At 35.0% G+C, this 17,647-nt stretch overlaps 1 protein-coding gene across 3 annotated transcripts in view; it reads left to right on the top strand.

The window, feature by feature from the left end:
* The window catches only part of KCNIP4 (potassium voltage-gated channel interacting protein 4), a 493,012-nt gene extending 477,261 nt beyond the window's left edge, over positions 1 to 15,751 (top strand). For all 3 annotated transcript variants that reach the window (XM_027836423.1, XM_027836422.1, XM_027836424.1), the window contains 4 exons: positions 6,550 to 6,657; positions 12,788 to 12,892; positions 13,125 to 13,187; positions 15,704 to 15,751. In XM_027836423.1, coding sequence (XP_027692224.1) covers positions 6,550 to 6,657; positions 12,788 to 12,892; positions 13,125 to 13,187; positions 15,704 to 15,751 — 324 coding nt within the window. The remainder of the gene's footprint in view (positions 1 to 6,549; positions 6,658 to 12,787; positions 12,893 to 13,124; positions 13,188 to 15,703) is intronic.
* The last annotated feature ends 1,896 nt before the right edge of the window (positions 15,752 to 17,647 follow it).

The raw sequence follows: 17,647 nt of genomic DNA, 5'->3' as shown, positions 1-17,647 counted from the left end.
CACACACACACACACACACACACACACACACACACACACACACACACACATATCCTCTTCAGGTAAATGATTTTCTACTTAAATGAGGAAGAATTTCTGAATGGGTAACCTATGAGAGAAGCAGAAGGAAAGTTGTCACCTGCTTTATGCCTCTGGAAAGCATATTGGGATGCCCTACAAAGGGAACTACTACCTCAAAAGGAAGAGCACAAACACAATCCCACCTCTGCAACAATAACAACAAGAAAAAAAAAACCAAAAACCTTTTTCTCCCACTTTTTTATTTAAGATGCTATGGGCTAAGAATATAGGAATCAAACCATAGTTCAGCAAAGTTCAGCAAAGTTGATGCCAAAAGCTTTTCAGCAGTTTTGTGCATCAGGGAGCAAATGAACCAGTGTCTTCACAGATAAAACTAAGAAGGCACAAATGCAAGTACTCTTGAAAGCAAATTGAGTTTTCGGCAAGTGCTTACAACTTCCTGCTTGACAGATTTCAATTACCATGTGGAAAACCTAGGAGCAAAAATGAGATAGGCTACATTGAGTCCCCATTTTTACATCAGCACAAAATAAGGTAGAAATTCATTTTTAAGTAACTGTTTATTGAAATGGAGATTGCATCATGCAGAAAAGACTGCATAACCTCGGATGTCATTAAAATGGGAGAAAACTGGTTAGTGCTAGAGGTCCACATCTGTGTTCTAATGTAACTTCAGAGCATACAGAAAAAGAAGGCACTTGAAGAGGAAGAAGTGGTGAGCTAGGACTTTTGCTTTAATCAGTGGAACTCAGATTCCCACCCTTGTACCCTGGGCTCGGATATATGAGCCTTCACTGGATCTCACCCAGAATCAGGCAAACACCATTTCCTAATCATCTCCAAACTATGCAGCCTTATAGACACACACACATACACACACACACACACACACACACACACACACACACACTCCCCTTATGAGAATGAGAACCACTTAAACAAAGAATATCTTAATACTGTATTTGTATTCTCAGTGCCTAGCACAGTCGTTGGCACATAATTAGTGCATAATAAATACTTTTTTCATTTATTTCTGATCTTGTTATTATGCTGGAAGGTGGTTCACCTGAAAGTCATCCTTGCTGATGTATTTACAAATGCAGAGTCAACCATCTTTTTCACACACATAGCCACCATGTTTTACTTGAAATGATAGTTAAAAATATGCTACTTAGTTTTTTCCCTCTGTGCCTGTGTCCAAGTGTTTTACAACAGCCACAGTACAAAGAATTTCTGACTTACCACTTGGTCATAATATCATCCATGGTTCACTTCCATTGGCAATAGATTTGGTAGAGACTTCCAATCTGCCTCCACCATAACTAATGACTGATCAGGGCAGTCAGCAACCACATTAGCAAGAATTTAGGAATTGCTCTTATGACATCAGCATAATCACAAACTTTCTCTGCATCTAGGATAAGTCTGGTGTAATCTGTGCTCTGTGTAAGTTCCTTATGGACCACCCCCCAAAAAATCAGGAGTCATTGCCTCTAGTGAAGCATAGAACAATAAGTAAGAAACCCCTCACCATCCCTATTGGAACGAACAACATAATGTGCTTGGGAAAGGATAATTTGGAAAATGAGATTGGGAAAAGTCAAAAAGGGGGAACTTTGACATTAGTGCATTGAGTAGATGCAGTGGTATTGTGCAAAAATAAAGTTCCTACTGTGTGAAAGATACTATACAAGGTACCAAGAATACAAAAATAAAATCTTTGCACTCAAAGAGTTTATAATGATGTAAACCACAGAAACACAGCATGTTTAAAGAGGATTAAACACAAAATACATGAGGAAAGGACTGCTCAAAATTGCATTCATCAAGAAAGGCTTTAAATAACAGTTCACATTTGAATTGGGCCTTGAAGGATGGGCAGAGGTAAGGAAGAATTAGGTTTTAGGCCTGAGGGACATTCTATACAACATGGAGAAAGGAAATAGAATGCTGATTTGAGAAAACAGTTGGTAGGCTAAAGCAACAGAAACACAGAGGGTCATGAGCAATAAGAAAAGGCAAGTGGAAGCCAGATTATAGAGACCTTTAAATGCCAGACTGAGGAGTTTTTATCTAGAGGCAACAGATTTTTAGCAGAAAATTTTGAGGTGTAGTTATATCTTAGCCTTGGGATGATTTTTTTTTTCTTTTTTGGTAATTATGAGTTGGATGGTTTGGATATTATAATAGTGCTGGTGCAAAGTGATGTAGACTTGAACCAAGATAAGGGTAGCATGAGAAGAAAAATTCAAAGGTAATTCTCAAGTTGAATTGTCATGCAAGGGGAGCTAGCAAGAGGGAGTGATCAACAGTGTCAAAAACTAGAGAAATGTCATTGAATAGAATTAGGATTGAGAAAGGAGATTGCTAATAACCTTTAAGAGAGAATTATCAGTTGTAGGTTAGGGTGAGAATCCATACTATAAAAGGCTGAAAGGTGAAGTCTGGTGTTCGGTTCTTTTTCAGTCATGTTTGACTCTTCTTGACCCCATTTGGGTTTTCTTGGCAATGATACTGGAGTGGTTTGCCTTTTCCTTCCCCAGCTCATTTTACAGATGAGGAAACTGAAGAAAACAGTTAAGTTGACTTGCCCAAGGTCACACAGCTAATAAGTATCTGAGACCATATTTGAACTCAAGAAAATGAATCTTCCTTACTCCAGGCTCAGTATTCTATCCACTATACTACCTAGCTGCCCCTATAAATAGAAGCTATATCTTTGACAATGAGTCACTAGACATTTTGCCTTTTAAATAGCAGTATTCATTAACAATTTTTCATTCTCTGTTGCTGAGGGGGAAAAATGGCTTTTTGTCAGTTTCCTTGGTTGAGGTTAGCATAGGTCAGTGGGTCTAACCTTAGTTTTAGAGCTATATTGTCTGCAAGGCTATCTATGATCACTTGTCCATCCTCCTGGGAATATACATGGCTTGAAGAAGACATATCACTACCGAGCGTTTTGGTTTTGGGGAATTTTTTGGTCCAGATCTGAAATTTCAGCAGTATAGGGAACTTGCATTGTGGAAAACTTCCCTTCCCCAATGCAGATTGATAAATTATCTGTAACTCATGGCCTAAAGAGTTCCCTTGAGCATTGAAAAGTCAAGTGACTTGTCCAAAGTCACACAGCTAGTGTATGTCAGGACTTGAATCCAGTGCTTTCTAACTCCCCTTTGCTGTGCTTCCTCTCTTGCAGATGTTCAAGCATTATATATCCACCTTATAAGACTGTGTATATGGAGCTTGTTTAAATAGATAAATGTGACTCATAGGTATCATTGATAGATAGGGCCTAGGATCTGCCCTACTTCTTCAGAGAGCAAAGGCCATGAGTGCATTGCTAGGCTGCATTCAAAGCAGGGTTGGGGAGAGACAGGGAAGGTCTGGGATAGCCAAAATTGCAGAATCTCTATCCCAGTCTCTAAGAGGAATATTAATCTAGAATTATATCTATCTGCTACCCTTCAAATATCTCTGGTCTAGGAATGTGACAGGTTCAGAAATAAAAGCTACTTTTCTGATTGCTCTGAAGGGTAAGCTTACAAGGTTAGTCCTAGCTTTATAACACCAAATGCTAGTCACACAAAAGGCCATCACAAATAGAAAATAGTGAGTAAACCCTATGCAAGCAAAGTAGCAAGTGCAAATTAGAGAAATTAAGCAGCATAGAATTTTTCAAAGAACACACAGGAATGAACAAGTTCTTCATTTGGGAGTGAGATAAGATCTCACTTCAATCAATCTCACCCAGAGGAGAGGTCCATTTCAGAATCACAAGCAAGGTCAGAAGAACCATGGAGTTGGCTTTTCTATGCATGTCCTCTATTATTTCAAAGCCTTTCTTTTTCCACCATCACTTTGGAGCTCCTTTCTCCATATGACTCTCCCAACGAGTGCCTGGAACCAACTTAGTCCCTTATGGCATCTGTATGTGTCTTACTCAACATTCTTTATAGCAAATTAAGTCATCTCCTGAGCATGCAACACAGCACACAACTGTTACTCCCTCCCCTAGCTGAATGTGAGCCAGGTTATTTATACAAGTTATTATAATTTTTCCTTTTAAATTATAACCATTATGGCTAGATGTTTAATTTTACTGTTTTATTTTTCCTTATGTATTCCTTTCAAATCTGTCTTTGCATGACAGGATGAGAATTTGGATCCATGCAATACTAATTTTAGTAATTATTGGATTGTTGAATAGTTTTCCATTATTTCTTATAATTTTAAGTAATTAACAATATGTTTTAGATTTTTTAGATTTCTGGTTCTCAATATTCTTTGCTCTGTTCTAGTGACTAATAACCTGTTTTCACTGGATCTCTAGGTGGGCTTCTTCAGATGAGTCACTGGTTATTGCACTCTTACATTCTTCTTGGAATAAAGGATTTGAATCAATAAGAGTACTGTTGTTTTTGTTTTTGTTTTTTAAGATGGCAGTTTCTACCCACACCATTCCAGGCCTTATGTCACTGTGACAACCATTATTAAGAAGAGAGCACATTGATAAATTCATGTTTGTTAACTACTCACAAAGAAAAAAGTATGTGAGGAAAATGAAAAATAATTTTTACCCATGGATGTGAGGTTGAAGAAGATTGCTTTTGGTCCCAAATAAAATGATTCAACATCTACTTTGTAGTCTTTGCATTGTTTTGTTTGATTTGAAGCAATCCTTTTGAACTCAATCAAGATTATTCTTTATTAAATGTCTACCTTGTTCCAAGAATTCTATTCTAATTGCTGGGAATAAAGATACAATGAATAAAACAATCCTTACTCACAAGGAGTTTACTTTCTAACGAAAGACAGTGAATAAATGGGATCTAATGAACTATCTATGCAAAAAATGTGAAATGAAGAATTTAGTAAGGTTACAGATTTTGCAAAAGGAATTTTAACATAGTATAATGCTTAAATACTTCTAATCAGCATATGGTTTATAGAAATCTCATTGCCATTTTCACCACCAGTTCTCACCATTTTAGTTTACTGTTCTATATTTCAAGAGATCCCATCAATATTGAACTTATACCTTCCAGTAGTTCAGATCACCATCCATATACACCTTCCTGTCCTATATAATTATTGATCATGTCCTCCTGGATGCATCCTATATTAAAGCTTAGAGCTTATATGGGAAAAGATACCATAGATACATATAAAAGATCACACTAGGCATTGTTATATAATTCCTTGTCTCATCAGTAATGCTGCTCATTTACATTTAATCATCTATTGAAGGTCAGAGGGATCAGAAGATGCTAAATCCTCTGAAAAATCAGTATCCCAGAAAATAGCATCCATTTTACTAAGTGAATCTTGTCTAGTGTCATGTCCAGGAGTTTACTGCCCTAGTTTTCAGCATTTGACAGCAGACTATCATGAGTTTTATGTCATTTTTACTTTTCCTTTATGCAGATACCACAGATCTGCATATCTGGTATCCATCTCTCTTTTGAGAGCCCCACATCACCAACTGTGTATTGGGTATTTCAATCTAGATGTCACAAAAACATTTCAAAGTCAACATATCTAAAACTGAAATCATTATCTTCTCTTCAACTGACCTCTCTTCCAAATTTCACTATTTCTATTGAAGAAACTTCTATTCTCCTGGTCTTTCAGGCACATGACCTCAATGAACCTTGACTCCTTGACACATGTCTAGTCAGTTGTCAAATACTGCTATTTCTCTTCTTAATGATGTCTTTTTTCTCACTGACCCCATCTCTCTATACGCACAGCCACTAACTACTTCAATTCAGGCACTTACAGCTTCTCCTCTAGATTATTGTAACAGCCTCTGCTTTGGTCTCTCTGCTTTTCCCCTACTCCAATCATTCTTCCACACAGCTGTCAAAGTGACATTCCCTAAACACAGATCTGGCCATGTCACTCCCCCCCTTAAACAACCCCAGTGATGCCTGATTGGCTCTAAGATGAAATACACTCTTCTGTTTAGCTTTTAAAGCCCTTCACAATCTTGTCCCAACCTATGGTTCCAGTCTCATAGTATACTGCTCTCCCTCCCATACTGTATAATACAGTTAAACTGGCCTCAACTCTGTTCTTTACACAGGACTCCATCTCTGTACTTTTGCACTGCCTGTGTCCCATGATTGGAACGCACCCCCTCCTCATCTCTATTTCATAGACTTCCTCTCTTCTAGACTCAGCTCAAGCACCACTTTCTAACTGAAGCCTTTCCTGATTCACCTAACAGCTAGTCCCCTCCTTACTTAAATCTATTTCATTTATCTAATTTGTATTTATTATCTGTATATTTATTCTGTACATATTTGTATATGGAGGTGTTGTTTTCCTTTCAAAATGTAAGCTTTTTAAGAGTAGGAATTGTTTCATTCTTTATATTTGTGTCCCCAGACCCTAGCATAGTGCCTGGCACATGGTTATTGCTCTCTTTGGGTAAAATGTTTGTTGACTGATTGATTTGTCTGGATTATACTGCACCGTATTAAGTTTAATTTTCTCTCTCATTAGGACTTTGTGATGGGTCTTTCCATTTTGCTTCGAGGGACAGTACAAGAAAAACTCAACTGGGCATTTAATTTGTATGACATAAATAAAGATGGATATATAACTAAAGAGGTAATAATTATCTTCTAGGCATGGCTGTTTTCACATATTCTATTTAGAACCAATTTTATTTTCAGCACTACAGAGTTTTAAATTAAATTATTCAATTACAGTCATCGAATTTATACCTGATCCAAGCAATCAAAAATATTGCATTGAATTAGTTTTACTTAGGGAAAATATTCTGAGAAGAATTTGGTGTGTGGGCTTATAATATTTTTATTGATCAACAAAAGAACTCAGTTCATTTATAAAAAAAGGAATTTTGACCATATGATTGTTTTCAATTATAAAATATTCTACATATATATGATATATGGATTGCCTTGTTTCTTTTTTAGAAATTTTATTTTTAATACTGATACATTTTGTTTTGATACAATTATTTCCCAATAAAATTTCTCCATAGAATCTTCCTTTAAAAATATGGCTGAACAAGTTGTGGTATATGATTGTGATGAAATACTACTATGCTATAAAAAAAAATGATGAGCTCAATGATCTTAGAAAAACATGGAAACATTTGCTTGAAATAATGAAGAGTAAAATGAGCAGAACCAAGAGAACATTGTATATAGTAATAGTAATATTGTTTTAAGAATATCATTGAGCAAATAAGTCATTTTGACTACTATAAATATCCAGATTAACTATGAAGGACATATGAAGAAAGCTGTGATCTTTATACAGAGAAAGAACTAATAAAAAGAAATTTGTATAGAATAATTTTACATATATCTATTTGTGTCTAATGGTAGCCATCTGGGGAAGGGTAAGGGAAGAGAAAAAAAGGGGAAAAAAAAGAAATATATGTTATGGAAATGCTTGGTTTATTTCATAAATTTAAAAATAAAATAAATGTTAAAAAAATAGTTTAAGCAAAACCATCTAATTGTGACTGACAGAATATGTTACTTTCTGATGCTATATTTTACCATTTCCTAACAAAAATAGGAGTGTATTTTAACTTCAGTCAACAGAATATTAGCCACTATATTTGACCTGAGTTCTATTTTCTTTTAGAGTTATCTTCATTTACATTATTGTAGTCATTGTGGACACTGTCCTATGGTTTTGCTTTTTTCACTCTGTACTAATACATGTCAGTTTTTCAGTTTTTCTAGGAATTCTTGAAATCCTTTGTTCCTTATTGCCCATTATAGTCACACTTCATGGTCTTATTCATTCTCTAGTCACTGAGCACACAGTTCATTTCCAGCTTTTGCTATTACAAATAATACTACTATGAATATTTGTGGGTATCTATTTTCATCCTGCCCCTTCTCAAAAATCTATTTTGCTTCTGACCATTGCCTCCCTTGATCCCCTCTCCCTTTTATAATTTCCCTCCCTTTTTCTCTTATCACTTTCTCCTCCTATTTCTCTGTTGGGTAAGATAGATTTCTATACCCAATTGAGTGTGTGTGTTCCCTCTTTGAATCAATTCTAATGAAAGTGAGGTTCAAGCTATGCCTGTCACTCCCCTCCCCCATGACCTCATCTATTGTAAAAGTTCTTCCTTGTGTACCTCTCCCTTCACCCTTCTCCCAGTGCATCACTTTTTCTCACCCTTTCCTTATTTTCTCTTTCTTTCTTTTCTTTCTTTCTTTCTTTTTTTTTTGAGATCATCCCAACATAATTGACTTACATCCCTACCCTCTATCTAGGTAGACTTTCTCTAACTTCCCTAAAAATGATAAAGCTTTTAGGAGTTATATGTATCATCTTCCCATCTAGAAATGTAATGTTTAACTTTACTGAGTCCCTTATGATTACTCTTTCATTTTAAGCTTCCCTCAAATCTTATGTTTGAATGCCAGATTTCTATTCAGCTCTTGTCTTTTCATCAGGAATGCTTGAAAGTCCTCTGTTTTATTAAATATCCTTCCCCATCCCCTCCCTTGAAAGATTATACTCAGTTTTGCTAAGTAGATTATTTTTTGTTACCTTCTGGAATATTATCTTGCAAACCTTCCACTTCTTTAAGGTGGAAGCAACTAAATCTTTTGTGATACTGACTGTGGCACCATGATATTTAAATTGTTTCTTTCGTTCTGCTTGCAATATTTCCTCTTTGACTTGGGAGCTCAGAATTTGGCTATAATACTCCTGGGAGTTTTCATTTTGGGGTCTCTTTCAGGAAATGATTGATGCATTCGTTCAATTTCTATTTTACCCCTCTGGGTCTAAAATAAAGGGGCATTTTTTTCTATATAGTTTCTGGAAATATGATGTCTAGGATCTTTTTTTTTTTTTATCATGACTGATAAGTAGTCCAAGAATTCTTGAATTCTCTCTCCGCAATCTACTTTCCAGGTCAGCTTGTTTTTTTTTTAAATGAAATATTTTACATTTTCTTTTATATTTCCTTTTTTTTTTGCTTTGTTTTATTATTTCTTAATATCTCATGGAGTCATTAGCTTCTGCTTGCCCAATTCTAATTTTTAAGGAATTGTTTTCTACAGTGAGTTTTGGTTTTTTTTTTTTAACCTCCTTTTCCATTTGGCCTATTCTGATTTTTAAGGAGTTCTTTTCTTCTCTCTCTCTCTCTCTCTCTCTCTCTCTTTTTTTTTTTTTGTTTTGTTAGGCAATCAGGGTCAAGTGACTTGCCTAATTTCACACAGTTAGTACATGTCAAGTGTTTGATCTGAGGCCGGATTTGAACTCAGGTCCTTCTGACTTCAGGGCTGGTGCTCTATCCACTGTGCCATTGGGCTGCCCCCAGAGTTCTTTTCTTCGGTAAATTTTTGTGCCTTTTTTACCATTAGGTCAATTCTGGTTTTTTAAGGTGCTATTTTCTTCAGTAGTTTTTGTGCCTCTTTTACTAAACTGTTTATTCTGTTTTCATCATTTCCTTTCATCACTCTCATTTCTTTTACCAGTTTTTCCTCTACCACTCTTACCTTAACTCTTCTAGGAATTCTTGCTGGGTTTCTGTCCAATTACCATTTTTCTTTTAGGCTTTGCTTGTAGATGTTTTCAAGTTATTGTGTTCTTCTGACTTTGTATCTTAGTCTTCCCTGCTTCTGTAGTAGCTGTTTATGGTCAAGGGTTTGTGTGTGTGTGTGTGTGTGTGTGTGTGTGTGTGTGTGTGTGTGTGTTTGCTCATTTTTCCAGCCTATTTCTTGACTTTGAACTTTGTTAAAGTTGGGCTTTGTTCACCACGGGGTGGTGAGACACTGCCTAGGCTTCAGGTTTTTTTTTTTTTGTTTGTTTTGTTTTGTTTTTTGTGCTGCTGTTTTCAGAGCTAGTCCTGGGGGTCTGCAAGTTTTTGGTACTTTCAAGGTGGTCTTATCCTAGAAATGTGTAATAACTGCTCTCTTGGTCTACATTCTGATCTTTAGCAATGAAGAGCCCCTACTCTTTGCTCCCTAGCAAAGGATCCCCTCTAACATCTTTCTGACCAGTTGTCTGATCCTTTTACAATCTATGGGCTGAAAGCTCTCAAAGTTGCTGCTGCTATTGTGACCATCTCCAAGACCCATTGCTGGTGCTGGCACCACAGGCTTTATGATCCAGACAGGTCTCTATTCAGGTGTCACAGACTTCCTAAGTTTCCTTAGTCTGGAAAAATGTCTTATCCTAACTTTTTGTGGCTCTAGTGCTCCAAAGTTTGATAGGCACAGTGAAGAGAAGCAAAAAGAAATACTACATTATGCTTGAAGGTATCATAGATAATGGTAGTTCAAGGAAAAGCTAACCAAAATAAAAAAAGAATTAACAAAACAATAATTGTAGGTGACTTTAGTATGTCTATTTTAGGGCTAAATCAAAGTAGCAGGTCAAAAGAAGAAATTTTGGAAAAACTAAATCTAACATACCCATAATGGTTATTGAATGGGAATATAATGGAATATGCTTATACTTTAACATCATAAAGCATTTTTACCAAAAACAAACAAAAAACCTGATCATATGCTACAATTAATAATTCATAGAAAAATGAAGGGCAGAAATATTAACATTTTTACATACTATAATAAAATAAGAATCAATCAGCGAAATATAAATAAGATGAATCAGATGTAAATTAAATGATGATGCCTAAGTAATGAGAAGTCAAAGAACAAAAAGAATATACAAAGAATTAATAATTAAATACATTAAAGAGAAGGAAAATAATAAAACAATATACCAAAATTTATAGGATACAGTTAACTCAATTCTTAGAGAAAATTTTTATCTCTCTGAATATTTTTATTAACAAAATCAATCCAGAACTTATTAGGTACCTCCTATATGCCAGGTACTGCAACAGATGGTAAGGATACAGTGACAAAAATATAAATACTCCCTTATTTCAAGGTGCTTAGATTTTTGTCTGGAATAACACTGTATAATGTGAGTAGATATAGATATATAGATATAAATAGATACATGACATTTACAAATTAAAATACAAAAGTAATGTTTTTAGGTAAGGATTGTCAATTGGAGGATGAGGATCATGAAAGGTCTCATGTAGGAGATAGTATTTGAGCAGAAGTTTGGAGAAAATCAGGGACTCTAAGCATTGGAAATGAAGAGGAAGCACATTCCCAGCATAGACATCATCCCAGAGAATCCTCAGATCAAACTTTTCTCTTTGGTTACCACTCTCCTATATGTATATCTCTCCTTATTAAAATGGAAGTTCCTAGAGGAAAGAGATTGTTTCCATTTGTACTTGTATCTCTAACACTTATAGCACCAAGCACTTAATAAATGCTTAGTAAATCCTTTTTTATTCATTCAGAACTATTGTTTAGGGGGAAATTCTTAATCAGGCAAGGAATAAGGAGATTATAAAAGACAAAATAAACTATTTTGATGATATACAATTAAACAAAATCATTGCAGCTAGAATTAAGAGAAAAGATATAGCTGGGGAAAATATTTGCATTTAATGTATGAGTAAATTCTGATATCAAAAATGTATGAGGAATTGAAACAAATCTATAAGACTATCATTCTCCAGACAAGTAGTCAAAATACATGAACAATATTTTTGAAAGAAGAAAAATAAACTGTCAATTACCATCTGAAAGGAAGTCAATTCAGCAAGTATTTATTATCTATTTAGTGCCAGGAACTATGCTAGTTACCTGGGATAAAAAAAAAAAATGAAATAGTCCCTGCTAAAACAATAGTTGCAAAGATAAATATATAACACATACAAAGTAAAAACAGAATGATTTAGAGGAGGAGAATGAATGCTAATTGAGAGGAGGCAGTTGATCTATGCTTTGAAGAAGCTATGGTTTCTACAAGGGTAAGAATTCAAAATAAAAGAATTCTCATACTTATCAAGTTGCAAAAGATAGCAAAAGAAAAAAGTGTGTAGGGGGGTAGAATTCAATTTTGGAAATGCTAGGGGGTGGCAGACATAGCAGTGCACTCTTGTAGAAGTTATAAACTGGTTCACTTCTACTGGGAAGTAATTTTGAATCATACAAAAAGAATTACTGAATCATTTATTTGTTTGACCCAGAAATCCAATTACTGGGATTTATACCCCAAGGAGATTGACCGAAAAAAAAAAAAAAGTCAACATGTACAAAAATGTTTATGGTGGCATTATTTGTGACAGCAGAAAGCTAGAAACAAAATGTGTATGAAAGATTTGAGAGTAGGTAAATAAATTGTGAGAAATATAATATATGTGTGTGTATATATGATGTTAGTAGGATACTATCATTCTGAAATGACAAATATGTGTAAAGTGATGCAGAGTGAAGAAACAGAGCCCAAAGAACAATATACACAATGACTATAAAAATGTTAGTTAATGCTAATAATGGTAATTGTTAATTATATTAATAAAGGTAAGACTAATGGTGACAAAATTCAGAGATAAATGACAGGTAATTCAAATCAATACTTTTCTATTAGACGGTCAACTACAGACTTGGAAAGTAACATATGGAATCAGTCATAATAACTTGAGCACTTTTGCTTAACTCTTTTTGAAGAATGTCCTTTGTGGGGAACAGGTATTGTTTGGGTGTTTATTGGAAAATGTCTGCAGTGTTAAACAAAATGCAGTCTTGGGATACGAAAAAAAGATATGAAATGATAAATGAAAAATAGGGAATAAGAGATATCATGATATCCTCCCATCCACATAGAGTAATGTCTTACTCAAGCTACTTATTCTTTTCAGGAAATGCTTGATATAATGAAAGCGATATATGATATGATGGGTAAATGCACATATCCTGTTCTTAAAGAGGATGCCCCCAGACAACATGTGGAAACATTTTTCCAGGTAGGAACAGAAAAGGAGAATAGTGGGTGTGCAGAGTTAGGAGCTCCTCTATCAAGTGCTTCCCTGTAATTTGTATAGTTTAAAAATATATGTAGTATTACAACCAAAATAGGTAAAGATCAGAATGTGGAATGGATTGCTTTTGGAGGCAGTGCATTTTCTTTCATTGGACATCTTTTTTTTTTTAAAGTGTTATTATTATTGCAACATTAATTATCTTATTTCTGAACAGAAAATGGACAAAAATAAAGATGGGGTAGTTACCATAGATGAATTCATTGAAAGCTGCCAAAAAGTAAGTATCATAAGTAAAGAATGTAAGATACCACATCCCCTCAATTAGCTTAATAACTAGGCACAGTGCTGTCAGCTAACCCTCTTGAACTTTATGTTTCTGTATACTCAGGGCCTGGCCTCCAAGGGTTGATACCTAGGCTATCCCAAGGATAATAACAAATAATAATAAAAAGAGAAGAAAAATACAGCTAGGTAGTGCAAGACCTGGGCCTGGAATCAGGAAGACTCATCTTCCTGAGTTCAAATATGGTCTCAGACACTTATTAGCTGTGTGAACCTGGGCAAGTCACTTAACCCTGTTTGCCTCAGTTTCCTCAACTGTAAAATGAGCCAGAGAAAATGGCAAACCAGTCCAGTATCTTTGCTGAGAAAACCCCAAATGGGGTCACAAAGAGTCAGACACAACTGAACAACATAAGAACAATATTCTGTAGTGGATAAAGTTCTCTTTAAGTCCTGCTTCTGACACATATGGCTATGTGATCACGGGCAAGTAACCTTTCTGTGTCCCAAGGCACTAAGTCTATAAATTATGGATGTTGCTCACCTGTGTTCAGAATGGATGAAATAGGTTTCTGCCAAAAATAGTTGTTAATTCATTTATATAACATTTTGACACAAGCCCAAACTCATAACTTCTTCCCTTTGCACCAATACTTGAGCATACATATACAGCAATTTCCATTGCCCATCTACATTTGTGTTTTCCAAAACTTTAAGGGAGGGAACTTCTGAGTCAATATTAATGAATAGTAATTTATTTTTAAAAGCATGTGGCCTTTAAAAAAATAAGCATGTGGATCTCCTCATGGGTGCAATATTTAACAGAAAATGTAGACAATCTGCTTAGCATCAGGATATAGCAGACCAGCCTTGACAGGTCTGATTATGTGGCATTCTTTGCCTACATTGCTATTTTTTTAAGTACGTGGATGTTTCTGCATCACAATCGTGCCATATATTGGGGGAAGAGGGTGAGTTTATGTCTAACTATCTACAACAGTTACAAAAGAATTCAAGCTTCCAAGTTCATTTGTGCTTGAGAAACATGGTGTGCCTTCCTACCATGTAAGCAAACAAACTCATAATTGTTCATCAATGGGAAAGCATGCACTAGAGTTGAAAATCAATTCTCTATAAAAGTGTATCTTTGTTTGTAGCTACTACACCTAAGTGTTTATAGGCAAACAAATTATGGTAGAATGCTCTGAAAATGCTAAATGGGAAAAATTCAACATTTTTGCTATTTAGCCTATAAGTACTAATGAAAAAGGTCATGGAGTAGAATGGAGAACACTAGACTTAAAGTTAGGAAGCCCTTGATCTCAATCTCATTTCTGAGGCTTTCTGGCTGCATGACCATGGCAAAATCACTCACACTCTTGGAGCCTCAGTTTCCTCATCTGTATAATGAGGGACTTGGACTGGATGTGCCTCAAGGACCCTTTCAGTTCTAAATCCAAGACCCTACAATGATCCTATTTAAGTCATTTCATATCAAATTTCCATGATGCTTAAAATATAATTTTCTTTTTAATTCCCAGCCTTCTCCAATAACCCTTTCAATTTATCAACATGTATTTCAAAGTACTAATGATCAAAAAAAAAAAAACTAACCAGGTAGATATAAATCTTTAATGCTGCTTCTAGTATAATTATCTCCTCATAGAAATTCCACTACCAGCAATGGAAGCCAAGATCATTTCAGCCGGGCATCCAACTGCTTCTAGGGATATTCCTGGGAAACAAGCTCTAAATGACCACTTCCTCAATTTCAGTGAAATCCACTGAGATGTCAGTTTCCTACAGCACTGAGAGGGTCGTAGATAGCCAGGAAATGTTAGAGGTAGAACTTGAACCCAGGTCTTCCTTGCTTTTAGGAAAGCTCTTTATATTATGCTGCCTCTTTAATTTCTGTAGAACATCCTTAGGATGAAAAACTGCCCAAAGATTCTGCATCCCTACTAAGCTTCTCCAATAAAAATCTTCCTCTGCCATTTTAAAACCACTTATTTAGAAAAATGGATCTAGAGAGCTTAGGATCTACAAGAGAGTTCAGAAAACAATTAGTCCAATGCCATCTTTTAGCTTTGCTCTTTTGTAGTTATCTCTGACCTGGCTTTTTTGCTGAGTCACCTCTCCTGCTCCTACTGTTTCTGTTATTATATGTTTATATGTTGTTGGGTTTCGGGAGATTTCAGTTATCATCAAAAAATAGCGATTTAAAGTCTTGACAACATATCAGACCAAAAAATATAGAAAATTAAGATGCTTCCATAAATAGAATCTGTATCTAAAATATGTATCTTTCTATTAAGGCATTAGCAGTTTACAAAAACAGTATTCAAGCACTTGTTTTATTGCTTAAGTTGTGGTGGTTGTTATGTGTGTGTGAGTGTGGGTTCACGTGCATGTGAGTGTGTATTTTAGAGTGGGGAATGGGAGATCAGGGTAATAGCATACCTTTAATTGAAACAATTCAAATTTAATCTATGTATTTTTGTTTCCTTACAGGATGAAAATATAATGCGCTCCATGCAACTCTTTGAAAATGTGATTTAACATGTTGGTTAGATCTTGAATTTAATAGATAATTGTGAACTAAAACAATACTTAAAGTTGGAGTTATCACTTTTAGCATAGACTGCTCAGCTTTATACTGAAGCATATTATGCAAATAAGCTTTGTTTTATTATAAAGCTATCCCCAAAATTGTTTATTTCCAAGATATCAATTTGCATCCTTTTCATTACGCTCCTGAGTTAATAGGATGTTCCAAAATTTCCTACCATGATGTTATTCAAAGAAATGGTACCTGACAAACACATAATTTTATTGATACTCCAACCCTGGGATTATTGAGGCTTTCGCACATCAAGGTGATGTTATGATAGTGTTTTTTGCTACCCATTTGTACTAGAATCCAGCCCCAGGATTATAAGTGTTTTTCTAAAATATTGGCATCAGTGTTTAATTTACAGAAATTAGATTTCATTTCCATATTTGTATGCTGTAATTCCATTTATATACTTTGAGTACACAAAGAAAAACAATTATCGCTATTAAAAAATTATTATGCAGTCCCTGTTTTTGTGGGTTTTTCCTCCTTTTGTTGAAGTCTCCTTTTGCTAAAGCCTCTAATTCATTTATCTGGCATTTTTCTACCATTAGAACTCAAATAACTTATTACCAGATGACAGCATACTTCTTTGGAGTAAGGCTTATTAATAAGCATTTGTTGGTTTTCCTTATTAGAACCCAAATCCCACATAACATATATAATTTGGGACTTGCTCAATATGATAGCCCTAACTAGGCTTCACACTTCCTATGAAAGAAAGAAAATTAGTGGATCCTAGTATCACTACAAGAATGTCCAAGTCCACAATGTCCACATTGTCTACAATGAAGAGAAGGATGTACCTCCCCCAACCCGACCCCTTCCCCCAGGTTTAAATTAAGGCTCACTAGTAGATGAGCATCCAGTAATACACATCAATGATTAATAACAATTAGCCTAAGGTCAGGTTCATCTCTGGCCTGACCTCGCCCTTTGCATTTCTATGATACACAGAACACTCGACTATACAATGGGGAAGAACATTAGCATAATTTCATTTTGAAGGAAAAACCATCATATTAATAATTACAATAATGGAACAGTAGAAAATGAGTTATTAATTCAATTACCTAGATTATGTGAATGGATTAACAGCACACAAGCCCCAATTTTAAATATCATTGTTACTTTCAAGGATCTTAGGCCTATAAAGTAAAGTTTCCCCAATAATACTAAAGATACAACCATATCTTCATTTTTCTACAAATATCACAAAGACAAAGAAGCTTCTGGGGTAGATGGAATTTTGCAACTTTGTTTCACAAAAATAAATCAGGGATCTATTCTGGTGTAAAGATAAGATGTTGAAGGATGTTCTGCTATCACCAGTGTAGGATTAAGAGTAGTACAATACATGTACACCTGAAATTTGCCATTAGAATGTGTGTGTCAGCTCAATGTATACATTTTGTATTTTCAAAAGGAAAAATAAACAAAAGTAGAATGTATATAACTTTATGTTTATGTTTTAGGTCTTCTTTTTCCCCTTAAAAACACAACTAATTTTTTTTTTTAAATTTTTCATTGACTCACTGCAAGAGACACCTCTTCGTCTCTTCAGGTCCCAGAACAAAGTGGGGACAGCTATGTAGGGGACAGCTATGAATGGGAAGTTAAGACATGGGTTAAAGTCTTGGTTATGTTATTTATTAATTGGTAAGTCACAACCTCTGTGAGCCTGTTTCCCCATCTATAAAATGAGGATTAAATGAAAAAAAAAAATGACTTCATTAGGTGTGGCATTTTGTAAGCTACTGTAATCTTCATTGACATTTTTGAGACCCTGTAACATATAGGGAGTACTAAAGTGATCTTAACCATGTTTTCTAAGATACTAG

The sequence above is a fragment of the Vombatus ursinus genome, unplaced genomic scaffold, assembly GCF_900497805.2.
Source record: "Vombatus ursinus unplaced genomic scaffold, bare-nosed wombat genome assembly UNPS02014818.1, whole genome shotgun sequence".
NCBI lineage: Eukaryota > Metazoa > Chordata > Mammalia > Diprotodontia > Vombatidae > Vombatus > Vombatus ursinus.
This window is presented reverse-complemented; position numbering and strand designations above follow the sequence as displayed.